The following is a 27488-nucleotide window of genomic DNA, read 5'->3' as shown; positions in this document are numbered from 1 at the left end:
GGATATAGTCAATGATACTGTAATAGTGTTCTATGGTGACCTAGCCTAGGGGTGAGCATGGCATAACATAAAAACTTGTGGAATCATTACCTTGTACACCAGGAACTAATGTATCCTTGTGTGTCGGCCATACCCAAATTTAAACAATTTTTTAAAAAACAATATGCTAACGTTAGATCTTAATTTTGCTTCCATATTTTTACTATTTTAAATGCTGCTTTAATAAATATACTTTAATAAATATACTCTTTATGTGTGTATTAAATTATTTTCTCAAATATATTACCAGAAGTAAATTGTCAAACTGTTTTTCAGCAAAGTTGCACCAATTTTCACTACCACCAGCAGTTCATAAGAATGCTTGTTTCACATCATCAATAACTTTAATCATTAAGAAAAACCTATTGAGTTGCTAGCTGATTTTAATTTTATATTTTAAAATATTTTAATACTTTATATCAATTTACACTTCACTGATTACTAGTGAGAGTAAGAAGTATATTTTGAATGGCTTATTGGTCACTGGAAAGGTTCCATAAATGGATCTTATTAACTTTTTTTAATGTTTTATTTTTTTGTTTTTGAGAGAGACAGAGAAATAGTGTGCACACACAAGCAGGGGAGAGCAGAGAGGGAGAGAGAGAGAGAGAGAGAGAATCCCAAGTAGGCTTTCCGCTGTCAATGCAGAGCCCCATACGGGGCTCAGTCTCACGAACTGTAAGATCATGACCTGAGGCGAAATCAAGAGTCAGTCACTCAACCGACTGAGCCACTCAGGCGCCCCTATAACTGTTTTTGTTTTTTCATTGCTATTGGAATGTTTGTCTTTTACTTGTTGATTTCAATAAAACTTTTATTTATTAGGGATATTATTTTTTAAGCCAGCACAGAGGTGGCAAATGCTGAGTTTTAAAGAACTAAAAACCAGGAAACTAGTGAGTGTGCAGCAGAGACTGGCAAAGTGCTCACAGTACCATTTCTCTTCCTCCCTAGCATGTGCCTAAACCAGATTTCCCATCATTGCTTGCAGTTGGGTGTGCCCATATGACAGTTCTAGCCAATAGGATGGGAGTAGAAGTAATAGGCATCATTCAGACCTGGCCCATGAGAACCTTCCAATGTACCATATTCCCTTCTCTTTCCCCAGCCACCAGCTAATTGCAGAGAGCTGCACGTAAACTTTCATTTGAAAGTCCTCCTCCTTCTTCTAATCAGGATACCCATTCAAACTTTATATGAGCAGGGCGCCTGGGTGGCTCAGTTGATTAAGCATCGGATTTCTGCTCAGGGCATGATCTCAGGTTTGTGAGTTCGAGCCACTCATCGGGCTCTGTGCTGACAGCTCAGAGCCTGGAGCCTGCTTTGGATTCTGTGTCTCCCTCTCTCTCTGCCCCTCCCCCACTCACACTCTGTCTCTCTCTCCTTCAAAAATAAATAAACATTAGGGGCGCCTGGGTGGCGCAGTCGGTTAAGCGTCCGACTTCAGCCAGGTCACGATCTCGCGGTCCGGGAGTTCGAGCCCCGCGTCGGGCTCTGGGATGATGGCTCGGAGCCTGGAGCCTGTTTCTGATTCTGTGTCTCCCTCTCTCTCTGCCCCTCCCCCGTTCATGCTCTGTCTCTCTGTCCCAAAAATAAATAAACGTTGAAAAAAAAAATTAAAAAAAAATAAATAAATAAACATTAATTTATTTATTTAATTAATTAAACTTAATTTTATTAAACTAATTAGTTAGTTTAATTAATTTTTAAACTTTATATGAGCAAACAATAAACATTCTGTGTGTTAAGTGGCTGGGAATTCATCACATGGCATCCTTCATCACCCTAACTACTAAAAGCTCTTTAAAAACACATAGTCTAGGGGCACTTGGGTGGCTCAGTCAGTTAAGCATCCAACTCTTGATTTCAGCTCAGGTTATGATCTCACAATTTGTGGGATCAAGCGCCATGTCGGGCTCTGCACTGACAGCACGGAGCCTACTTGGGATTCTCTCTCTCCCTCTCTCTCTGCTTCTCCCCTGCTCATGCACACTCTCTCTCTAAATAAACTTTTTTTTAATTTAAGAAGCATAGTCTAGTAATTCTACTCCCCAAAATCTATTATAAAAAAATAGTCTCAAATATGGACAAAGATTTAAACACAAAGATGTTTCTCATATATTAGAATATTGAAATTAATGAAAATATACAAAAATAAGTAATGTTGCTTAATATTCTCTTTAATAGGTTATGTTTATTTAGCATTTACTATATGTCTGGCATTATGCTAATATGCTTTGCATACATTATCTCACTCAATCCTCAAACTAGACATTGGGCCCTATTATATCTCATTCTATAGATAATACAAATCAAGAATCGTAGGTTAAATAACTTTCCTGATCACACAGCTAGTAAATGGCAGACCTCAAACTCTGGTGTGAGTCTAACCCCCGTGCACTTAACCACTATTTTATGGTGCATTTGCATGAGGTAATAACTCTGCAGCCACCAAACTTTGGGGTAAATGCTTATAACATATGAAGCCAGAGCCACATTTATATGCTATGGTTTGAACTATGTTTAAAAAAACATGCACAGAAAAAGTTAAAGTAAATACATTAATATGTTGGCAGTAAAATTATCTCTGTGTTGAATTACTATTTTTCCTCTGTCATAGAATTTCTCCACATCAAAAAAATTAAATAAACAGCATTTTAAAAATATAATGTTTAGCACTGTGGGTAAAATTGGTATACTTATAAGTGTAAATAAATAAAACCCTTTTAGAAAACAATATGAGAATACATACCATCAAGATAGTCCTACTCTCTAAGGAATTTATGCCAAGGATAGAATTCAAAATAACCATAATGATGGTCTTTATAGAAATATGTGTGTGTGTGTGTGTGTGTGTGTGTGTGTGTGTGTGTGTACATACTAGCAATGAAACTGGAAAGTAAATAAACTTCTAACAATATGGAAATAAGCAAATTAGCATACTGAATAGATCAAAATACGAAAAAATTTTCCAAAACAATATTTCTGATTGGCAGAGGGATTACAGCTGATCCTTTTTCTTTTAAATTGTCTCTATTAAAAATTTAAATAATTTTTTTCAGTGAATAATTAATATCTCTAAAGTTTCTGAGTTTCATTGCAGTCAACTTGCTACCAATGTTATTGTGGTTTCTCATCCTTAGCCCTTCAGTGAGAATCTTAACCTATTTTGCCAAATAGTTCACTAATGGGAATTTTTTAATTTTCAGAGGAAATATTGTAAAGAAAAACAAAGTATCACAACGCTTATTTCTTTCTGGCAGTAGTCAAATCAAATTGGTTAACAGGTGCCAGTGTAATAAAAGTGATTCTGGGGGCGCCTGGGTGGCGCAGTCAGTTAAGCGTCCGACTTCAGCCAGGTCACAATCTCGCGGTCCGTGAGTTCGAGCCCCGCGTCGGGCTCTGGGCTGATGGCTCAGAGCCTGGAGCCTGTTTCCGATTCTGTGTCTCCCTCTCTCTCTGCCCCTCCTCTGTTCATGCTCTGTCTCTCTCTGTCCCCCCAAAAATAAATAAACGTTGAAAAAAAAATTAAAAAAAAAGTGATTCTGGAATAACTGAACTATAATCAAATCTATTTTTTATGTCTGGTAATTTCTCTCCTCCCCTTAACTGGCTGCTTCAATTTTACTCGTGGTTCCTGGAATTAAAAGTTTCCAGGGGCTGGGGTTAATATAAATTTTCACCACCTCTCTTTTAAAAAAATGCTAACATGTTTTCAATTCTACAGTGTTTGTTCTATCAAAAATGAGCCAGGACACAGGCCAAAACTACTTCTTTTACTAAATGGGGAAATGAGAAGAAATACAAAATGTAGAGATGATTAATTCAGTCAGGACTTACTCCAGGTACAGAGGCAATCATCTGCTTGCTCAGGATTGTTGACTCAGCTAGTTTGGTTCCAGCATCTGCACAAATAAACTAGTAAGAAATTGAAAGCATAATTACTTTTAAGAGCACTTGGACAGTAATAAGTTATTTATAGTTTTATTAACTTGGCCTACATTCATTAGTGTTTACTCCCGTGACAATCTGCCCTGGATATATAGGACTTGCTAATCATGACAGTTTGTTCCTATCAGAAATTGAGGATCATAGTACTGAGATTAACACATGGATTCTTACTTTACCCAGACAGCTCAGTGGCACTGAAATGGTGCATTCAATCAAGGGAGAAAGGAAAGACATCAACACTGTCAGATTTATTCTGAAGTTATTATATTTACTCCCTAGTGCTTCTCGAGAGTTCCTGACTTCTCATAGATTTTCCAGACTTCTATCATTATACATTTAAAATGAAAACAGAAATATAACCAACCTCATTGTGAGCAATCTGCCTGTGTCTTCTCTAACTTCACCCATGCCTATCCTCTGTGCTGATGATGACCCCACCCCCACTCCTGTCCTTGCCCCACGGGACACTTCACACACTTCCACTATAACAGTTGCGACCTTAGACTGCAGTGACCTATGAAGTCTGTTTCACAACCTGTTACAAGCTCTCCAAGGGCACAGACTCCATCCATGCATCTGACCTACCTGACTAGCTTCCTGCCTGACATTATGGAGGGGCTCAGCAAAACTTGGTGAAATGAATCAATTAACCAATTATGACAAGCTCAGGATGAGGACGGATTGGCCAGGTTCCAATTTAATTTACTTTGTTATGGATTTTTATAGGTGTTTCCCACCTCATGCAACACCCAGCTATTTATTAATGGTTTCAAGACAAAGTTACACATGAAATCTGCAGACTTTGCTATGAGCTAGTAGGTCCTGGTTAATTTGTCCTCTCTGGCCTCTGGCCGGTGGTCCCAACAAATTTGGGGTCCAAAGCTGCTGCTGTGCATGGTTCAGTGGCTCTGAAAGCTTTCACACTGACAGCCCTACCTTCTAACCCATTCCACTCTCACTCTAGAAGAGCACAGAAAAGTTAGGAAGATCAAGATGAGGAGTTCAGCAAGGCAGGCTAGCTCCCTGGCAAACTGGGGAGAAATAATACGGGTTAGGGTGCTAGAGAAAAGCTCACGGGGGCCTGATGAAGACCAGAAACCAGCATGTTGTCAGGCTAATCAGGGGTCAGGATCAGAGCATAATAAATAGGTAACAGGCTTTGGCTAACAAGGCAGAGATTTAGGCCGAAGACCTTCTGAGGGCAAGTATCCCTGAGGCTTCTCATTCAAGGCTTTGTTCAAGAGCTGGTCATCAAGTGTGGCCCTGCAAGAGAGGTATTTCAACACGTAACTGAGCTGGGGGCCAGAGGACAACAGGCAGAGCCTTCTCTGAAAGCCACATTGCAGGAGCAGATACATACCACCACTCTACATTCATGTACAGTCATTTCCCTTTGCCTCAAATACAGTTCCAGAAGGCTGAGGAATCTATTTGGCCATTAACTCTGAATCTAGCAAAGAAAGTATCAGCAGGTACTATCCAGGGAATACCTGCAACTTTCCATTATTTTATTCAGGAATGCTGATGTCTTCTGTCAGCTGTCTAACTAGGACTTATTCCTAATATAAGAAAAAGTAGGGGCGCCTGGGTGGCTCAGTCGGTTAAGCGTCCGACTTCGGCTCAGGTCATGATCTCACGGCTCATGAGTTCGAGCCCCGCATCGGGCTCTGTGCTGATGGCTCAGAGCCTGGAGCCTCCTTCGGATTCTGTGTCTCCCTCTCTCTCTGCCCCTCCCCTGCTCATGCTCTGTCTCTCCCTGTCTCAAAAATAAATAAAAACATTAAGAAAAAAAATTTTTCTTTTAAAAGTAAATACATCAAGGGGCGCCTGGGTGGCGCAGTCGGTTAAGCGTCCGACTTCAGCCAGGTCACGATCTCAAGGTCCGTGAGTTCGAGCCCCGCGTCGGGCTCTGGGCTGGTGGCTCGGAGCCTGGAGCCTGTTTCCGATTCTGTGTCTCCCTCTCTCTCTGCCCCTCCCCCGTTCATGCTCTGTCTTTCTCTGTCCCAAAAATAAATAAACGTTGAAAAAAAAATTAAAAAAAAAAAAGTAAATACATCAGATTTTTTTTTTTTTTAAAAGGAAAGCCTATAACTTTGGCCAGAACCTGTCAGTAAAAAAAAGTAAAATATCTGATAGAAGTACATGATCAAAAGAAGAAACAGTCCCAACCTCCTGGCAGATAACACATGTTTTCCCATAAAATGTATTTTCAAAAGCTATCAGAGTCTGCAATCTAAGACAAACTACTCATAACTAAGTTTCAAAACCTCTGTCAGGATACCAACATTTTAATTAATTTCTTTGCAACAGAAATGAGAGCCAAGAGAGGCCAGAAGGGAGAGGACAGAACTGCACGTAAGCATGAGAGAAGGGGAGTCAGGGCAGTGGAGATGCTCTGTGGTGGGTTCACACCGGGGGCCCCCAAAAGTGTGCTTGCCTGGCCTGGCTGTGCCCTTGAGAGCAAGAGAAGATTCGCAGAGAAGCGATACTTCAATGTCTCTATCTCCCCTGAGCAGAAGCCTTTCTCACCTATGACACTCAGCCAAGCAGAATGAGTAGGATAATGGAAGCACGTCAGCCACGTAGCCCCAAGATATGAGGCCAAATTAAAATGTTTGGTAACTCTTAGAAGTCACAATTAATCAGAAATCCCCCCCAAATTTATGGAAGTACCGTGGAGAGTCTGGTGTATTAACAGGTATAAAAGTGGATAAGCCTCTAAAATCATCTACTATTGGGGCGTCTGGGTGGCTCAGTCGTTTAAGCGTCCAACTTCGGCTCAGGTCATGATCTCATGGTTTGTAAGTTCAAGCCCTGCGTCAGGCTCTGTGCTGACAGCTCAGAGCCTGGAGCCTGCTTCAGATTCTGTGTCTCCCTCTCTCTTTGTCCCTCCCCAGCTTGTGCTCTGTCTCTCTCTCTCTCTCTCTCTCTCTCAAAAAATAAACACTAAAAAAATAAAAATAAAAATAAAACCATCTAGTATTTATTTTTTATCAAGGCATTTAAATCCAGTGTAATTGCGAGGGGCGGGGGGCACCTCAATGGCTTAGTTGGTAGAGCATGCAACTCCTGATCTCAGGGTTGTGAGTTCGAGCCCCATGTGTGGTATGGGGCTTACTTATTAACATTTTTTAAAAGTTTTTTTTTATCAAAAATAAAAATAAATCCAGTGTAATTTTTACATAATATGTACAACTAAAACCTTAATAAACACTTGTTTTTACATAGCTGCCAACCATAAGCTGAAAAATCCCATTATAATTTTATAGAATTGCTCACAATATAAAGACATAACTAAAACTCAGAGAGGGGAAGGACGTCTGTTGCAGAAGGAAGAATCTCATACTTTGAGACAGAAATATGCTACTGAAACACACACTCCCACACGAATACAAAAGAATACAAAAGAAAGGCGATATCCATTATGTGTCTTACTAAATTCATTATCAAAATGAGACTCAAAATAGTATCTCCACCTCTCATCCAGAGAGTGATCAGATTATTACTAACTCAACTAATGTTAATACCCCACGTCAATAGTATCTGTGACTTAAAAAGAGGCGTCCCTCTGTCAGTTCTTTGTCCTCTAGCCCACCACTAGCCTGTCTTTAAAAGAGAAATCTTTCACCCACACGGTTTCTTACACTTGACTGTGCAGGTGTATCCCACACAGTGGGGGTGCTCCATGCAAATCAGCACAATGTCTACTCTTAACACATAATAAGGGCTGAGGAAATTCATTTTGATTTGGGCTCATATAGCCTTTACAGAAGTTTTTAATGAGTTATCACCCTATTATGAAAATTCTGCTTTAATCTATCTAGATAACACTTATGATAACCTATTACACCCAAAATATCTCCAGCAGACCAGCAGCAAAGATGTCATAAGTGAAAAGTTAAAATGTTGACAGGTCTGAATTAAAACAAGATAGGGCCATCTGTCCAATGTGCAGAAGAACTATATCCTGGTGGTTGACAACTTAGATTCTGAAGAATACATATATTTTTCTTATTTGGCAAATCCTTTCCTACCTCCAAGCCTCTTTTTCTTTAAAAAATAAAACATCCACTTGCGCGTTTACGGCCTTCAGACGTTATATGCAGGTAAAAACAAATAACAGGAGTCTATGGATAGACGACCACAAGAGAGCAGGTGGGAGATTTCCCATGATGCCGGGCCTCTAGAAAGAATTTCTAGGAATTAAAAAACAGATTGGTACCTATCATGACCCTGAAACATTTAAAACTTGGGTGGCCACACATCCCTTGGGCAAGTGTTTCGTTGTTCTTTAAGGGCAGAGTATTTGATAAACAACAAAGGTATCATCTATCTATGAGAAGAGTATAAATGGCTCAAGGCCTGTGAATTTATCTATCTAGGACATTATTAGAGGAGTAGTAATGGAAATACCCTGGTGGTCTCTGTGGGATGGAAGAATGAAGGGTAAACCCAAGGTCTGAGCAACTGACTATCTTGTCACTAATAGAGCTAGTGTCACTCATGATGGATCACCGGGGGAGTTTTTCCTTCCAATTGTTGCTTTCTTTTCTGTTTCCAAGTTCCATTTTCAGTTCAACAAAGCCACCCCCACTGCCATCAGATTATGTTTGCTGATATCTGTGGAAGAAGTCACTGTTGGCCCCAGACATACTATCTGTCCATACTGTGAGCCTGGTCCTCTAGCTGCCAGAAACTGATGCTCCATCAGTAAAGAGGAAAGCTTTTCTCTGACTGCAGACTGCATTCACTGGCCTAAGAGAAGCCACCAGAGAAAGGCTATCACCTCCGCCATCCTCCAGAGAACACCTGCAGGAACCAGGCGGTCAAGGGCAAGAGAAAAAGGAACTGGGAAACCCTACCAAAAGATGTCCTATTCTTGAAGAGAGACAAAAGATGCTTCTCCCTCAACCCATGAGGGGCCCCATGGAGGACCTCTCTCCGTGGCTTAGCCAGGAACTACCAGGCAGAGATGGAAAGTACTTTGGTTTTTTAAAGCATGCCTCACTTTTATTTCTCTCAGTAATGAAAATGGACTGTATATAGAACAAAGACATAAGACTTCAAAATAGCATAACGTTTAATATTTTTTGTTGGGAAGATTGAAACATTATTCATAAAGTTGTTTCTCTTTGGCATGACTTCAAATCTTCTCTGAAATACCTCTCCAACCCAAATAATTTTACAACTAGATTCTTAAAATGTAATGATTCCATGACAAATACATACTGGTTTTAAAAAGACGGAGATGGTATTTATTTGAAATGGTATATGAGAATCCAAAAAAAAAAAAAACAAAAACACATTCAGAACAATCTACTTTTTTGGCTTCTTTATTCCTAAAGCTAATTTGTTTTTGTTATTTATTCACCTAGCTGTGATACAATAATCATTGTTTTCATGGTTTCCTTAAACACTGGGCAATTTAAACTGCCAGTGTTCTTTTTCTGTCTTGTGACAAGTGCTTATTATGGTTGACTAATGTACTTCACAGAAAGCCAGGCCCCAGCAGCAGTCACTGAACGGCATGCTAGACCCCAAGAAGATCAGCCACATATATTAGCTCTGCTCAAGATTGAGGGCAACTGAGGAAACGTTCTCCCATGGAAGCAGGAAAGCACCTTCAGCATCTGGAAACCCAGGCTGTTTTGAGGCGGCAGGTTCCCATCCAGAACGCTATCAGAAGCAAGTGACTCCCAGACACTGTCAACCCGCTAGCTTAAATCCCTCACGGGCTTTTTCACTAAGGCCAGTTCACTTACCCTCTTCTCCAAACCAGTGTCGATCCCATCAATCCTTACGGTCAGTTTGGGTCAAAGTTGTTTGTACTCAAAAGCAGTGGTGCTGCCCAGGCATAAGTAGGAAGGGCTGGCCAGTGGCAATCCACTGGTAGAGATTCAAAGTCTGCCTCTCCTTAGGAAGGCCAGTAGCTCCTGGCTCTGATTTGTTCTTCTGTCTTCCTCTGGGGTTTTCTAGCATCCTGATACAATGGGAGCCATTTCATTCTGACTATATTGTACCTGACATTCACTGCTGCCACTCGCCAGCCATCACTGCTCTCAGCCAGCTCCAGTGTGCCCCGCAAAGCTAGGCCATGGCTCACTGAAAGTACACCAACTTCTTATTAAATCTCATGCCTTTGAGAAAAATTCAATTCTGGTTCTAAGGATTAGTAGTATATGGCAGGGGAGGAAGGAGATCAGTAGTGAATCTTAGATAGTAAATGATGGGTATGGTTCCTCCTCTTCTCCCTGGTAAACTCCTGAACTTCGGCACATACTTTAAGGTCCATACGGTCCCTCTTCTACACCACACTTCCTTACTCAGTGCACACCTCTGCTACTGTACCCATCACCCTGTGTTGGAAATGCTTGCTTACATGTCAGCTTCACCTCCTGGACAGCAAATTCCTGGAAGGAAGGAGGCATGGCTTATTCATTATTTCCCCAGCACCTGGGCCAGGTCTGGGCTCCTAGTGGCTTAATGAGCCTTCTTCCATCTCCCAGGCTGAGCTGGCCACTCCCTCCTCTTCGGCACTCTACATACTGTGCAGACTTTCAGTATAGGCGTTAGCACATGATCAGGATAGGGTTTATGCCTTTTACATTGCTATACCCCTAGAATCTAGCCCCAGACAGATGGCCAGTAAACATCTGTAGATACTACTGAAGGGTCACATGGGGCCACAGGATGGAAGACAGCACAGTTCAGGTCAGTGCAGGTTATCAGTGCAGGGAGTGATTTGAGAAAAAGCAGAGTTTTAGCAGAATTCCTTTAGTTAGCCAGAGGCTGGAAGACCGGATTTGTGTGCAGAGAGAGGAAGGCACTGCAAACAGCTAGGAGCTCTTACGGTAAGAGGGGCGAGTGATGCAAGGAGCCCGACCGGGCTGTGAACAGACCCTGTGGTCAGATGCGGACACCACTTCTGCCAGCTGTGTGCTCTTGGGCAAGTCACTGTACCTCCCTGAGCCTGTCTCTCATCTGCGGTCCAGAACTAATACCTCACATGGCAGTAAGGATTAAGGGTAACATGTAAAGCACCCAGCATAGCCCATCACAGGTGCTTAGAATGTTTCCTTCTCCCTCATCTCTCCAAATGGCACCCAAGGTACCTAAGATTCAGGGAAACTTGCCTCGTTCCTTGATATCAAGCTCCCATTTTCCTCCAGTCATTTAACCTCAACTTTGTCGGCCAAGCCCCTAGGACGGGTCTTAATGCTCATCAGGAAGAATAAAACAGCCGTGACTCATTTACTGCGCACTTTGCACAAAGGCAGTCTGAATGATACTCTGGTCCTAGCCCTGGCTCATGGCCAAGTTTTTTTAAGTCTAGCCTCAACCCTTGGGAGTATGAGGTGGGGTCCCATGTTACCTGATTTCCTCAGGTCATTATCCCTAAATTTGTCCCAACTTCCTGTTGAAGCCTCCCTCCCCACCCCCCACCCCCATTGCTTGAAGCCAGTCAGCCTCTCATGCTGAACTCCAACCTCATAGAAAGGCTTTTGCCTGCACCCAGCAGTCCTTTGTGGTCTAGCTCAAGTGCCACCTCCTTCATGAAGTCTTCCCTGATTTCACATCACATGGGATGGGATGCCTCCTGCTCTCAACTCCCCCCAGGACTTTGTTTATATCTCTTTCTCTCTCTCATGGCACTAGTCATAGCTGGTCTCATGTGATTAAAAACCTGCATGCTTGTCTAAGATGATGAGCTAAGGGAGCCAGGGATGGAGGGCTCCAGCCCCTCACGAGCAACCCTACAGCCAAAAGCACCAACTCTGTAAGTTCTCCAGAACCTGCCTTATATGCGTTCAAGCCCCTCTGCCTCAGGGCTCCCGTGGGTGCTGGTGCTTTTCACATCCACCTGCAACCATGCTTGAACTCTGTACATCCCACCACGGAGTGTACCTGGTCGGGCCTACCCTCACCCTCAGCTCTTCAAGGAGATTTGGTGACCCACCCACATGCATGGGACTCTGCAACCAGACCTCAGCCTGGTGCCCCACTAGTGGCTTCATTAGTCCTCCGTCAGCTCCATTAGCGGTCAATGAGCTGCCCTCCGACCTACCTGGCTGTAAATTTCTTGAGGGCAGAAATTATTGTTTCATTATTCTCTTTGCCCCTCACAGAACTAGTTCCACAGTAGGGACAAAATAAATACTCCTTTTTTGTCTTGTTTAGCCAGTGGGGGTGTTAAGTGTGTAATATTGGTTCGATTATGGCTCAAGTAAGAGATTATTTCTCAGTTCTGGGCAGAGATATTTGATTTTTGCATATGCCCCACACCTTCCTTAATTTTTCCAAACATAGTGGATCTCGTGGAAAGTATTTCAAACAATGCATAAGCCCACCTGGACAAGCAGGAGGAGGTTTGTATCTGGTAAAGGGGATTTGAGCTTCAGGGCCTGCAGGAGTTCCAGAACAACACTACGAGACAAGTAGAATTTATCCCGCTCCTAAACAGAACAAAAGAGAAGAAGGTAAGCTATTTCTAAAAACTCAGAATAGATCTGTCAAAAGAGTTTCCAAAAGATTCACAGATCGGAAATGAAAAACAGTATTTGAATATGCATAATGAACTGTCCTTAAGAAATAAAATTAAAACTGAAAGGAAAAAATTAAAAAGGCATTTTTGTGTGTGTAATGAGTTTACTGAAGCACCCAGAGCACATAATTCAACGGGTAAGAAAAAGATAGGAGGTCTCTTCAATACTGAAATGGCCAGATTTGGTTTTTGCTTGCAGGAAATGATAGGTTCTAAGAAATGCAGAAATTAAATCCAAAAGCATTTTTTTTTCCAAAAGAAAATGATTTAGAGAGAAACATATACAGCTGTTTCCAGGGGCTCATATCCTCTCTGAGGAACTTACTTTTCAAATGGACTGCTTAAGCACACAGAAAAATAAATGGAACATACTAGGTACCACCACTCATCTTTGACACATTGTAACATTTTGCTTTATGTAATGTCACAGAAACAGTGGAAGCTTCCTGTATGGTGCTCTCTTTTCTTTCTCCCTTCCTTGAAGTAGCCACAATTTTGAATCTGGTGCTTACTAGTTCATGTATGTTTTTACTACATATGTATGCCTCCGTTACAAGGTATAATATTATTTTTCCATGCTTGTTTTTAACTTTCTCTGACAGTATCATACTGTGCATCTCTTTCTGCTTATAATTTCTCGCTACATTACGTTTTTGAAGTTAGTTCCTATTGATACATGTAGTTGTAGTTCTTTTAACTAGGGTTTAACAATATTTTATTATAAGAACATACTGAAATTCATTGATCTGTTTTCCTGTTAACGGAACATGAGACTGTTTTCAATTTTGCAAGTTTTTTACTGTCAACTATAACACACATGCATAAAAGGACATAAAACACAAACGTGCAGATAAATGGGTTCATATAGACTGAACACCCAGGTCAAACAGCAGCACGTCACAAGCACCTTGGAGCCCCTCCTGTGTCCTTTCTTGATCATAACCAAGGAACTGGAGACCCAATGGGTCTGCATCCACTTTCTTTTCCTTTTCCTCTTCCTCATTTTCACTCATGGTATATATACTGCCACCTGTATGCCCAAATAGCCTTGCATGCTGAACACTTTTTTAAAAAGTTATTTCTAGAAATCATTTGAGGCCTCTTCCTCCAAAGAGCTTTCTGCCTGTTTTTTGCCAGGTCCCTGGAGGTACTAGCCTGGTCCGGGGTTACCTTAATAAACACACAAGCCTTGTAAGGTCTTATCTTGGGCCACCAAAGGGCTTGACACTGAGCTCGATCTATGTGAGGACAAGTTCACCTCTGGGTTATCTTTATTTTGTCGTCCTGACCAAACAGGGATGGGCTGCAGGGGTGCAGGATCATACCAAGTCCCTGCTCTTGGTAGGTCCTGGATTCTGACTCTTGTTCCCCGAGCCTCCTGGATCTTCTAGAACTGCAGCTCAGCGTCTCAGTCACATCCCTGCATTGCTGTGCTCTCCCGGATCTTAGTCTGGTGATTCATTTAAATCTGGTTAGCATTTTGATGCTTTTAAGAAGTTTTCAGAAAATATCTTGCTCATTTTTTTAAGCTTTTAAGTAGGAAATGATCTAGTCCATAATTATCAGGAAAGAAGTCTAAACTTTTTATTGAAATTATACTAAATTTATAGGTTATTTTATGAGAATTAGCTGTCTTTATTATGCTGGGTCCTCATCCATGAACATGAGATCTGTCTCCATTTACTTAATGCTGTTTAATAAAACTTTCTGGTTATCTCCATTAAGTTCTTGCACATTTTTGTTAGATTTATTCTTTGTTGCCACAGGAAATGACATTTTAAAAGTATATTTTATAATCATTTGTAGCTGAATATTAAAGGTGGATGATTTCTGGGTATTCATTTGTAATCAGCATCCTTGCTGAACTCTTACAAAAGTTTTAAAAAGGCAGATTTTCCTTGGTTCATTTGTAATCATATCATCTATGGAAAGTGAGAGTTTTATTTTTCCTTTCAAATCCTTACACCTTTGATTTCTTCTTCCTATCTTACTGAATTGAGTAGGACCCCCTGGACCATAATGAATATAAACAGTGATAATGGGCATTCTTGTCTTATTTACAATTTTAAAGGGACTACTGTTGGCATTTCACCATTAAGTATAACATTTCCTAGAAGTTTCTTGTAGGCACAAGCTAAGGAATTTCCCTTCTATTCCTAGTTTGACAGGAATTATCACAAATGGGTGTTGAATTACATAGAATCCTTCTTTTGTATTTGCTCAGATAATGATATAAATTTTTCACCTTTCATCTGGTATCATGGTGACATAAATCAATGTTCTAATATATAAACCATTCTTATACTTCAAGAAAATCCTCACTGGGCCTTGAGGCTTTATGTTTAACACATTAATTTGCTATTATTCATTCAGAATTTGTATACCTCAGAAGTAGAATTGGCCCATAGTTTTCCTTTCTCCCACTGCCCTTGTCCAGTTGGTGTCAAGAGTCTACTGGCCTCACAAAGGATGTTGAAAGTGTTCCCTGGTTTTGATTCTCTGCACAAAGTGGAACTCAGTCTGTTCCTTCAATGTTTAACAGAAGTCATCTTTAAAACTGGGACGTTTTATAGTTACCCATTCCAATTTTTAATCATTTAGGTCTAGCCATTGTTTTCCTTAGTTGTAGTGTGTTACATTCTTCTAGAAAATTGTCCCCTTGTCCAAGATTTCAAATTTACCCACACAGAGTTGTTCATTTCAAAATCTCTGCTATGTCTACAGCTATGGTCCCTTTTTCACTGCTGATAGTCTTTATCTGTGCCTGTTCTCTGCTTCTCTTGATCAGTCTCACCAAAGTTTTGTCAGAACCTCAAAGCCCCCTTCTGGTTGTACTGATCCTCCATTGTAGCTATGTTTTCTATTTCATTATTTCCTGATCTTATCTTTATTATTTCCTTCCTTTAAATCTTCGTATGGTTGCTCTGTTATGCCTATTAACTTGACTTGTTCACCTCATTTTGTTTCTCTTCTTTTCCAAGAGAAGTATTTAAGACTATGAATCTTCTTCTAAATATTTCTGTGGCTCCATATCTCAAACTTTAGAATGTAGTATTTTCATATTTGTGTAGTTCTAAATATTTTTGTAAATTCTCCTATCTCCTCTGATCTATGAATTATTTAAAAGTATATTTCAAATTCCAAATATAGCAGGTCCCAGACACCATTAATCCATTCAATACCTCTGTATGAATTCGAAAAAGGGACACACACATAATACAAATACACACACAGCCATGACAAAGAATGAAATCTTGCCATTTGCAACAATACAGATAGACCCAGAGGGTATTATACCAAGTGAAATCAGTCAGACAGAGAAAGACAAGTGTCCCATGATTTCACTTATAAGTGGAATCTAAAAAAACAAAACAAACAAACAAAAACCAGATTCTTAAATACAGAGAACAAAATGGTGGTTGCCAGACGGGAGGAAGGTGGGATGATAGATGAAGCAGATAATGGGGATTAAAAGGTTGTAAATATAAACAATTCATGGAGATGAAAAGTACAGCATCGGGAATACAGTCAATAATATTGTGATAATGTTGTATGATGACAGAAGGTGACTATACTAATCGCAGTGAGTATTAAGAAATGTATAGAATTATAGAATCAATATGGCGTGCACCTGAAACTAATATAACACTGTATTTAATTATACTTGAATTAAAAAACCAAATAAGCAAAATAAAATTAGATACATGCAAATCTAAAAAACAAACTTTGAGCCACTAAGCTCCCAAGACAAGCAACTCCCCCACCCAAGACTGCTACAATATCAGCTTATATGCTTCCCACTCTGGTTCTCAATCTCCTCTCCAATTTTGCCCCTTTCATTCTTATAAAATTACCAATACATTTAAAATCATATTCATTACATTTTACCCAGCACTTCTATTATTTTAAGCAGGACAGTTTTCAGGTATTTAGGCTGCCAGATTGCCAGAAGGAGAAGTCTACAAAGCCCTTACCTTTCTATGCCTTTTCTTTTGATTAAACAAGGGAGAATGCTCAGTTAGATACTGCTCTTTCTGAAGCCATTTCCAATAGTTTCCCATTATCTATGAAGAAGGTGGGAACACGCTAGCTTTCTACAAGTAAGAGTTATTTTGAGTTTGACCACTGGAGATGGGCAGATGACAACAGGAAGTAGAAGGTCACTAAAGCAATCGTGGGGTAGGAGAGCATATAATGTATAAGGAATGTTCAAAACTAAGAATATCTTGACTTTAAAAAAGTGGAAGTTCCTCTGTGGTCAATCTCTACAGTGCACAACATAGAAAGTACAAATTCATTATGGTTCTTCCCCTTTAAAAAGTGCATAATTCAAACACACCAAGCATAAAGAAAATGAAGAAATAAAATAACTTCTTTTCATTGTATATCTTTTCATTGCATCTGGTACTGTGTCCTATAGATCTACTGTTTTAAGTGACAAAAAAAAAAAAAAGAAGTTATTTTTCAGGAAGGATTTGAAAGAAGAAAAAAAAATGCTGATTATTTAGGTAGTTAGAAAACTCCAAGCAGAGTAATAAGTTTATAATCAGAAAGACTAAAGACAAGATTATCATGGAACACTTAACATGGCAGAATGGACACAAGACGGTAAGAAAAAAAAGACAAGAGTGTTTTAAATAGAATGAAAGACTTGATAGAAAATTAGATTTTTAATGAGGAAAATAAAAGGCTTATAGAAGTGGACAACATGAAAAATGGAATATTCTAGATGTTCAAGGGAGAACAACAGAAACAGAGTCCCCACTGAAAAGAAAGTTGGAAAATTTGGAAATTGGGTGAGTAACATTGTACACTGTTCTTGAGGGCAGAAACGCTCCCAATTGGCCTTGCTTTTCCTTTAGGACAGCATCTACCAGCTCCAACAAGGCTGCTACAGGCACTGGGCAAGCAGTACTTTTCCACTCCTCAGCAGTGGGCCAGGGGAGAAGAAAGATAATGCAATACAGAAACCATTATGAAGGCAAGATGACAAAAGATGAGATTACAATCTCAGAGGCCAAGAGAACCCAGAAGTGGAGAGACAAACAAGTGATGAGAATTAAGGAGCTCTCCTCAGGATTTTTTTACAAATGACAAGCTGATATTTTTCTACTTTGGGTATAAAAATGACCCGGAGTTATGGCTTGCCCACTAATCATGGGATGGTGAACTTGAAAAGGACCTTAAGAGGTCATTTAGAACCACTATCTCGTTTTACTCAAAATCTCTCTTCTCTTCTAAACCATATGAGCCTCATTTCTCCAAGTTTGTATAATTAAGATACAGTTTATATAGATTTGCATAAAGTGTTTCCTTCCCGTGATATTTATTAGACCTCAGTAGAATTACTCATTTTTAACTACAGTGAAGCAATGAATGCAACAAGCATTGACACCGGTTAGAAAGAATGTTTCTGCCAGTTTTCAGTTTCCCCAGAACAAACGGATACGCAACCTTACCTTTGTGAAAGCTCGGTAACACAAACCACACACCTCCACCAGGTAGGCTAAAGTGAAGACGGCATTCTGAATCACAAAGCTGAGCAGTTTTGAAAATGGTTCCAACAGACTCTGCAATGAGATTGGGGCCAAATAAAACCAACTGCTGATTCTTTAATTTAAAAAAAAAGTATTAAAGTCTTCTGATACTTAAACTAATGGGATCATTCCTTTAGTTAAAATCTGTTGCCAGGTGGCTAGTGGAGTAACACTATTGGTCTAACAAGAACAGAACTGTACATTCAGTCAGTGCCTTTAAAGAGAATGATTTAATCATCTTGTTCCTCAAAAAAAAAAAAAAAAAAATTCTTACTTTCCCAGGTGGCATCATTTATAAAGCTATTCAACTCCAATTTTGTCCTTATGTCCACCCCCAGCAATCAAGACTTTGTGAGGTTTGTTCTAAGATTTTCCACTGTATTTCTCAGAATCTGTAGGCATCTCTGGGCTCATCCATCCAGCTCCTTTAAAAGCTCTCATCTCAGTTTTAAGTTGCACAAACCATCCAGCAAGTAAGTACAAGGCACTTTCACTCAGATAATGCTCATCATTAACCAGCTTCCTGCCTATGTGCATCAGGAAGGCACAGTTTTGGTTTCTCCATCTGAATCCCACCCCTAACTGGTCAGTTTTAGATCCATACGCTCTCTGAAGTCATTTAGAAACACTTTTTTTTTGAGCACCTACCAAGTATCAGGCAGAGTTGGATGCTTTTATATGTTTTTCCCATTCAAATTTCTTACGACAATCCTGGAGAGATGGTATGTTATAATAGTGCCACAAGCCTTAGACTCTCACACAACTGTTCTCAAACTCTGGCTCTCTGTGACCTGGAGTAAGTGATTTAACCTCTCTAGACTTAGTTCTCCTCTCTGTAAAACAAGGATAACAATGGCCTCCACCTCATTAGCGTTGCTGCGAGAATACAGGAGATAACCCAGGTAAAGCACCTGGCAACAGTGAGTCCTCCATCGCTGTTAGAACTCTGGAGCTTTGGTGCCCCTATTTTCCTCTGAGACTTAAGCAGGCAAGCAGCTTGCCTAAGGCCATACAGCTATTGAATGGAATTCAAATCCAAATTCCAGGGCAAGTTTCCCAAGGCAGAACCACCCTTTAGGGGAGACAGAATTTTAATTGGACTCCGAAAGACTTCATGTGATTTCCACTACTCCTCAACCTCCATAGTCCTAATTGTCTGCATTATAAAAGTAAATACACTCAATGCACAAACGCAGGATCTGCAGGAATGTACATACGAGGAAATAAAAGTCCATAATCCCACCACCTCGAGATAACATTTTTACATACTTCCTTCTTTGCTGCATTCCAATTCATTCGACTAAAATCTTACACACATCCAATCCTACATTTTGTTAATTGCATTTTGTTAATAATATATAGGAAATTTGCAATGCTATTTCTTTATAATCATCCATTTTAATGGCACAAAAGCCACATTTTATTATAAATAACATCCCACTATATACGTTTTTATGTGAAGTTTACATTTTCATTTTCTTCTTTAGAAGAGATTCCCAGAAAAGGAATGATTAAATCAAAAGATATGAGAATGTTTGTGATCTTTTTTCTTTATTGATACAAAAATGAATTTGTTACAGCTAGGTGCTGCTGAGGATAAGAATTATGTCCTTTGTTTATATTCCCCACAGAAACCCATATAGAAAATCTTAGAGGAACCTCTTGACACAGTACTGTTGATTCAATATTCTTAGCTCTGTTTAATGTTGCCTTGAAATACTGATGATGGATGAATAAGGTCAGGAATGTATCTCCAGTTGATATATACTGCATCTTTACTCATCAAAAAAGGAAACCTGAATTCAAACCTATACAGAAACTTGTTATTTTATCCAGCAATCACATAGTGATGGGGCAATATGGTACAACAGAAAAATTAAGGAGGTTGGAATCAAAGGGTCTAGGTTCAAGTCTCAAATTTTCCACTAACCAGCTATGTAATCTTGGCCAAGACAATTTATCTCTCTGAGCCTGTTTCCTTATCTATAAATGAGCAGATGAGATCAAGTGATCTCTTTGTAACTTTCCTGCACAAAGTATTAGTTTATAAAAACACAGTCAAGGTATGAATTTACAGGGGGTGGGGCTTCTTGGTATATTAACTAGTAGTTACAAGCCATTGCAATACAAACTATTGCACCATTGTGTGTAATGGAATACAAGCAGGAATACAAAGGTGAATGAGACACAGTGCTGGACTTCATGAAGCTCACAGTCTCACTGGGGAAACGTTTGTACCATGTAAGTGCTAATATAGAAAGCTCTATAGAGTATTGTGGGATCTGATATAGGAGGAATTTGCTACGGAGAGTTCATATCCATTTTTTGAAATTTAAATGGGATTCAGATTATCATCTTGAAGAATGAGAAGGAGTTCGACTCACCAGCAAAAGTATAAAGCATTTCAGGCAGAGGAAATGGCCTAAGCAAAGGCAAGGAAGTATGAAATTAAATAAGATTATAAATGTAAAGCAGTTAGCATAATGCCTGCCATATGGTAAGTGTTCAACAAAGAGTGCTTGTTGTTTTGATGATAATGATGATGATTCTGAAAGTAAACAGGAGGCATGGGGGATGGTACAAGTAGCCCAAGCTGAAATTAGAAAGGTAGGCTGGCAAATTAATGAAATACCTTCTTGTATGCCACATTAAGGAATCTGGATATTATCCTAAAAGAAATGAGATGTGATCAAAGACTTTTAAGCACGGAACCAAGGCATTAAGATCTGTGTTTAGAAGGATCACCTAGATCATAATATGAAGGGCAGCCTGATGGCCCTGGCCCAGGATTAAGAGGACTAATTGCAAAAAAATGATATTGTGATGTATTAGAACTCTTCATACTAGAAACTGTCAAGGTGTGTGAAAGTGAAACATTCAGTATGCAGTAACCATTTCTCCAGTATTACTATATGCCTGTCTTTTTAGGTTAAAAAAATAACTAAATAACCAATGGGTTGTTTTTCTGAAACATACAATACATACCCTTGTGGCATTGGTAGAGGGTATCTTCAAGAGGCAAATCATAATTCTCAAACTGGAATCTAAAGAACACTGTGAACAAATATGAAAACAATAAAAGTCAGTACCCTTCTTAATGTATCTTTTACTTCATGTATTTTTTATAAGCATTTTTTTTAGGGGGAAAAATCTCAAGTATAGCTACCTCCTTACAGTTTTCTATGCCATATATTCATGCTGAAAAAAATCCTCAGGTTTTAAAAAAACATAATTAAGCCATTAATTAAGCAATGTTAAACAACTAAATAATTAAACACAGCTCCTAAACCACTTTTCAAAGATATATTCTTAAAATTAAATTATATAGTTGGATAAAGAATTGAATGGATGGATGGATGGATGGATGGATGGATATATGAATGGATAGACGGGTGGATGGATGGGTGGACAGACTGACAGAGAGGTGGATAGGTAAGTATTAAATGTGTCCAACTCTAAAGAGGTACACTAATTTGTGAAATTTTCCCATGTTGGGAAAAAAACTACTCAAATCTATTTAAAATCATTAGGCTTATTAATCCAAATAAGAACCAGTTTCATCTGCCCTTTCTCTGTTGCTAAAGGATATGACAAAAACCTGGGAAAAAGCAGCAAAATTTCTACAAGAAAAAAAATCATGCCTCAAAAATCTATTAGTGTTGCATTTTGGCAAGATTCCGTAATCAAAATATACTTTTAAAATTGATTTTACTGGTATGGGGAGGAAGGGGAGAAATGTTACAACAAAAATAAATCTTATTTAACACTGTAAGCCTATCACAATGGTAGGCTATAGTTAAATCCCTGCAGCTGTGTAGAATACTAGCCTTTTAAGATAGTACAAATTAAGCCAGTGGTTCCCCAAGAATAACCCCTGGACCAGCAGCACTTCTAATTACCCGGAAACTTGTCAGAATACAAATCCTCAGGTTGTACTCCCAGTGAATCAGAAACTCTTAGAACAACGCCCAGGAATCTGATTTTAGCCAGTCCTGCAGGAGCACCGGTGCACTCCGAAGTCTGAGATCCACATCTCTACACTGATGAGAACTACAGAAGGTTTTTCGACAGTTTAAGATTTTCCGAAGGTATTAAAAACAAAGCAGAAGATGACCAGAGACAGTGCCTGGATCTGATCTACCAGGGCAAGTTTTTGCTTTAATTCTGGAAGTATTTTACAGGTACCTTCTAAGGGAATTATTGGTCTATTTAATCTGCTTAACACCCATCGGAGTTCATGTGACATTTACACTACTTTAAACCAGGGGCTGAAAACTGGCTGTTCATTAGCTCCCCACGGTGTTTTAAAAACCAGGAAATATCATCTTCAAAAACATGGGAAGACCAATGATACAAAACCTTAATTCCCACATGACAATTGGCTGGTGTATTGCAGCATATGGACTCATTAGAAGGGACTGGTTCTTTCCTGTTCTCAAGGGTCTCAGTTCTCGGTATAACCATATCCCATTCTACTCATTAACCTTGTAGTCAGGGTCCCTATGGGCAAGGCTGATTGTCACAAATTAGGCTTACCAGTTGTTTACTGCTGGCAATACTTCCAATTGGTCAGTGATCAAGTTAAATATTTTGATGATCGTATCAACCTACAGGCATGTGAATTTGTCATGCCTGACTCACCCCCTTCTCTTCAAGTGTGTGGCTTTATGCAATGAACAGCCCTGAATGGCTCTTGGTCCTAGGGAGGCTCCATGTGGCCGTGTTAAAATGCATCACTTAATCTTCTACATGTATATGTACAGTATCTATATACCACATGGTTTCAAAGTACAGTACTAACCCTCTTTGCTTGGATTTACTCAGCTACTCTATATTTGTGAGCAGATAGGATTATAGGATGTGAGAGATGGTAAAGATTTCAGAATTTCCACTTGTCACAGTAACTTCCGACTCAAAGAAAACAGCACACACCAAGCTAAGGGTCCCTGAATTATCCTTACAGACCCTATTTTGGGGTCACATATTCCAAATCTGCCAATTTGGAAAAAGGCATTATCAGGGGTGGTCCATCTTTTTTTTTTTTTTTTAAAGTTTATTTATTTATTTTTGAGAAAGAGGGAGAGAGAGAGAGAGAGGGAGAGAGAGAGGAAGGGGCAGAGAGAGAGGGAAAGAGAATTCCAGGCAGGCTCTGCACTGTCAGTGTGGAGCCCATGACCTGAGCTGAAACCAAGTGTCAAACACTTAACTGACTGAGCTACCCAGGTGCCCCGGGGGGTGGTTCATCTTTATAAGACATTTTATATACATGTAATACTCATTTGAGAAACGGTGCTACCAACATGTAACTTCACTTGTCAGATCAACAAGTGATTGATTTTATTGTGAGTTGAATATTTCTGTGATCTGCATAAAGCTCAAAAAGCTCATGGAGCAAATGAGGTTCAAAGACATAGAAACGACCACTAACAGCCACCTCCTTTCTCCCTACTATACAGACTAGATGCCTTCAATTCGCCCCTGCTGTAGAAGGACTCTAGGACACTATTAGTGGAGAGAGCACTGGGTCAGGAGTCAAGAGTCTTGAGTTCTAATCCTCACATAGCCACCACCTCTCTGATTTTGCAGTCCCCTATCTGGAAAATGGGGGGCATTGGAAAGGGATGGTTTTTATAGGTCTCTTCCAGCTTTAACAGTATAGAGTTCTGCTTCTGCATTTAATGGACTCATGTCAAAAATTCTCCTTAGGTCACGAGGTTCACAGCTAGGTAATTGTGTGTGTATTCTTGGAAAGTGGTATGGTGGCCACAGGGAGGGGGCAATGGTGGTAGTGGTAAGGCAGCCAAACAGAAACATAATTATCACCTTGGCCTTGCAAGTAAGTACTTTACTCACAAACACGTAAACAATCACTTCCCTTTAGTTCTCTGAAATTTAGCTTTACATGGTATGTCTACTCTCCTTTTAGACAAAACTATGTACTTACTGACTTAGGCATTTATTGAAAAAAAATTTCTAGATAAACACCATCTACTACTATCTTCCTGATTTTTAAAAATCAACTGGAAACATGAAATCACTACGTCAAAATGCCTAACACATTTTGCTTTTTAAGTTTGTAACACTTGGAGACATCAAGCTACAGAAGGCTCTGCACTCTCTGGCTAACAGAGATTCCTTACAGCCCTTTATGAAACATCAAATCTCTGTAAGCAGATGGTCTGCAAACTGTAAGATCACAATTGCAGATGAAATCCTGGACTCAGCTTACCTTTAGAGGCAAAACACAAGGCAGCTTGGCAAAAAACGTCTGAAACTGGTTGCTGATTGTGGTCCAGAGGCTGCTAGGAGAATCCATGGGCAAAGCTTCCATGAAGGTAGCAATGTTTTCCAAACAGCGTATCATAGCACCCCCTGCTGGTAAATTCTTTTTGTTATTTAGACCCTAAAAACACAAAAGCATAGGCAATCAACTGCTGAAACAGCTTGGGGATTCAGAGAGCTATTTGTCGAAGATCAGCTTTAAAAATCACACATTCACGGATTAAACATGTGTTGTGTGCCTACTATATAGGCTATTCATTGTAATTGGCAGGAGGCGAACAGAGAAGAATCAAAAAATTCGGACAAACGGGAAAAACTGTGACTTTTAATTCAGTGGGAGAAGGTGAAATGTGAGTAAGAAATAAGAAACACATTTTAAGGATCTGCAGTTGGTGTGGTTAGGTGCTAAGAAGACACAATGAACGATGCTTGCTGGAAACTCCACTGGCCAAAGCCTGAGAGTAATGACTACAGAAGCAGCGAAGTTTATAGGGCCATTGGCCAACCCTGCAAGCTAACTGAGAACGCTACAAAGCAGAGGACCTGACACGTGAACCCAAGCGTCCGGATACGAACCGGCAATGGAACTGAGAACTGAGGTTGTCTCATGACTGAGCACAGAAGCAGGACCTGAATCCAAAACCTCATGCTAAATAAGCAGAATCCAAGTCTCGCAATACAGTGCACACAGCTCCACCCACTGCGCATTTGGAAAGCCTGAAAGCTCAGTGCAGGTGAGCGCTTAACAGCTGCCATCCACCCCTCAGTTGAGGGTGGCCAAGGAGCTTTAAATAAACAGTCAATCCACACACAACAGCAACGTCCAATTGGCACTCTTCCATGCGTTGGCAATTCTAATTTTTAATTAATTTTAAACATTTAAAGAATTTAAGATTAATTGGACACGTGTTAATACTTAGTTTAAATTTAATTTTTCAGTTAAATGACAGGCCTTCTTCCTCAGCTGCGATTTCGGCGGGGGCTTAGACAGTCATCAAAGCAAACCTACCTCCAAGAGCTGACTGAGAGCAGCGAGAGAGCTCAGCTCATTGAAGTCCATGAGAGACGTGGCTAAGGTCCGTAAGAAAGTCCCATCTGGAAAGTCAACAGTCAGATTTAGAAGCATTGGGGTTTCAGCGAGTAGCCACGTTTGTGGTGTTTGGATTCCCTGTGAAGGAATTACCTTTGATAGTGCTCTGGAACAGCTGTGGGAAGATGCCGTTGGGGGCCAGCTGATGGAAGATGCAGCGTAGGAACTGCTTGGCCACCCCCGCTGCGTTGCCGGGAACCATCATGCTGGGGGGTGAATGGGGAGAGAAAAGACAAGGACTCATGGGGCAACCAGCGTGAGCTTAGGTATTTCTGTATTTGTTTATTTTTTTTAATGTTGATTTTTGAGAGAGAGAAAGAGAGAGCATGAGTGGGGGAGGGGCAGAGAGAGTAGGGGACAAAGGATCCCGAAGTGGGCTTTGTGCTGACTACAGAGAGCCTGAGGCGGGGGATCCGGCTCACAAACAGTGAGATCATGACCTGAGCTGAAGTCTGATGCTCAACCCACGGAGCCACCCAGGCGCCCCTCTGTACTGGCTTATTTAGAGTTCAGGCATTTACACACCAGTCCTCTTATGGAATATCCCACTGTCTTTTTCATCAGTGAGATGAAATACTACAGTTGCACGGAATCCCTGTTAATAAGAAGCTTCTAGAAAGAGAGAACCAGGAAATGTCAGAGGGGTGCCAGACTAATTCTTCCAGCCACCCCAGAGTACAGATGAAGGTTCTGAGGCCCAGAGAGAAAATGTGACCCACGAAGGCTACACATCCAGAAAATGGCAGAGTCAGGATGAAAACCGGGATGAGATTATCAGCAAGATCCTCCCACGAAGGGTCATTAGCTAAAGAGAGCTGATCTAAGGGAAAATGCAGGGAGGGAGAAATGTTCATACCTAATGGGAGACAGGACAATTTTTCTTGGGGTGCCTTGAGCTGGTACTTACAGAAAGGAGAGGGCTTTGATCTGTGCAGTCGATCCCCACCCTCCACATCACTTATGCCCATGAAAACAGGGAGCCAAGAGGTGATATGTGGCCCCAGAGACCAAAGGATCAGGAAGGATGTTCCCAGAGGTGATTAGACAGTGAGTTACCAAAGGAAGAAAGAAGAAAAAAAATCAAAGAGCCCGAATAGGTCGGCGGTAAAAAGTCCCTTTTACCTAAACTGTTATTATGCTACCCAGAAATGCTGATTCAAACTCACAGGTCAAAAACATTCTTCATTCAGAAATGACACCAAACTCACACAAACTCTTTCAAAAATTAGGGAATGAGGGGACCCTTCCCACCTTATTTTATGAGGCTGGCATAGCCCTAGAACTAACATCCGATAAAGTCATTACAAAACTAAAGTAAACTAAACTAAACCAACAGTCTTCATGGACATTGAATCCAACTATAAACAGGATGATGGTCCATGACCAAGTAGAGTTTATCCCAAGAATGTAAGAAGGTCTTAATATTCAAAATCCAATCAATGGAATTCAACATATTAAAGAATAAAAGGCTCAGTAGGTTACACATCTGACTCTTAATTTCAGCTCAGGTCATGATCCCAGGGTCATGAGATTGAGTCCTGTGCCAGGCTCTGTAGTAGGCATGGAGACTCCATAGGATTCTCTCTCTCCCTGTCTCTCTGTCCCTCCCCTGCTTGCACATATGTGCTCTCTATAAACAAACAAACAAACAAACAAATAAATGAGTTACCATCTCACACCAGTCAGAATGGCTAAAATCAACAACTCAGTTAACAACAGATGTTGGTGAGGCGGTGGAGAAAGGGGAACCCTGTTGCACTATTGGCAGGAATGCAAACTGGTGCAGTCACTCTGGAAAACAGTGTGGAATTTCCTCAAAAAATTAAAAATAGAACTACCCTATGACACAGCAATTGGACTTTTAGGAATATATCCAGAGGATACAAAAATGCTGATTTGAAGGGATACATGCATCCCAGTGTTTATAGCAGCGCTATCAACAACAGCCAAATTATGGAAAGAGCCCAAATGTCCATCAACTGATGAATGGATCAAGAGAACACACACACACACACACACACACACACACACACACACACACACACAC

The 27488-nt window shown here is 40.2% G+C and overlaps 1 protein-coding gene across 23 annotated transcripts in view; it reads right to left on the bottom strand.

The window, feature by feature from the left end:
* UNC79 (unc-79 subunit of NALCN channel complex) overlaps positions 1 to 27488 on the bottom strand; it is a 280616-nt gene that overhangs the window by 32467 nt on the left and 220661 nt on the right. For all 23 annotated transcript variants that reach the window (XM_040478108.1, XM_040478112.1, XM_040478092.1 and 20 more), the window contains 7 exons: positions 25535 to 25647; positions 25361 to 25446; positions 24299 to 24472; positions 21055 to 21123; positions 17992 to 18102; positions 12339 to 12443; positions 3880 to 3957 (listed from right to left, as the gene is read on the bottom strand). In XM_040478108.1, the coding sequence (XP_040334042.1) occupies positions 3880 to 3957; positions 12339 to 12443; positions 17992 to 18102; positions 21055 to 21123; positions 24299 to 24472; positions 25361 to 25446; positions 25535 to 25647 (736 nt within the window). The remainder of the gene's footprint in view (positions 1 to 3879; positions 3958 to 12338; positions 12444 to 17991; positions 18103 to 21054; positions 21124 to 24298; positions 24473 to 25360; positions 25447 to 25534; positions 25648 to 27488) is intronic.

Source organism: Herpailurus yagouaroundi, unplaced genomic scaffold (assembly GCF_014898765.1).
Source record: "Herpailurus yagouaroundi ecotype Mexico unplaced genomic scaffold, PumYag 141, whole genome shotgun sequence".
NCBI lineage: Eukaryota > Metazoa > Chordata > Mammalia > Carnivora > Felidae > Herpailurus > Herpailurus yagouaroundi.
The sequence above is the reverse complement of the archived record's forward strand: the minus strand, read 5'-3'. Positions and strand labels throughout refer to the sequence as shown.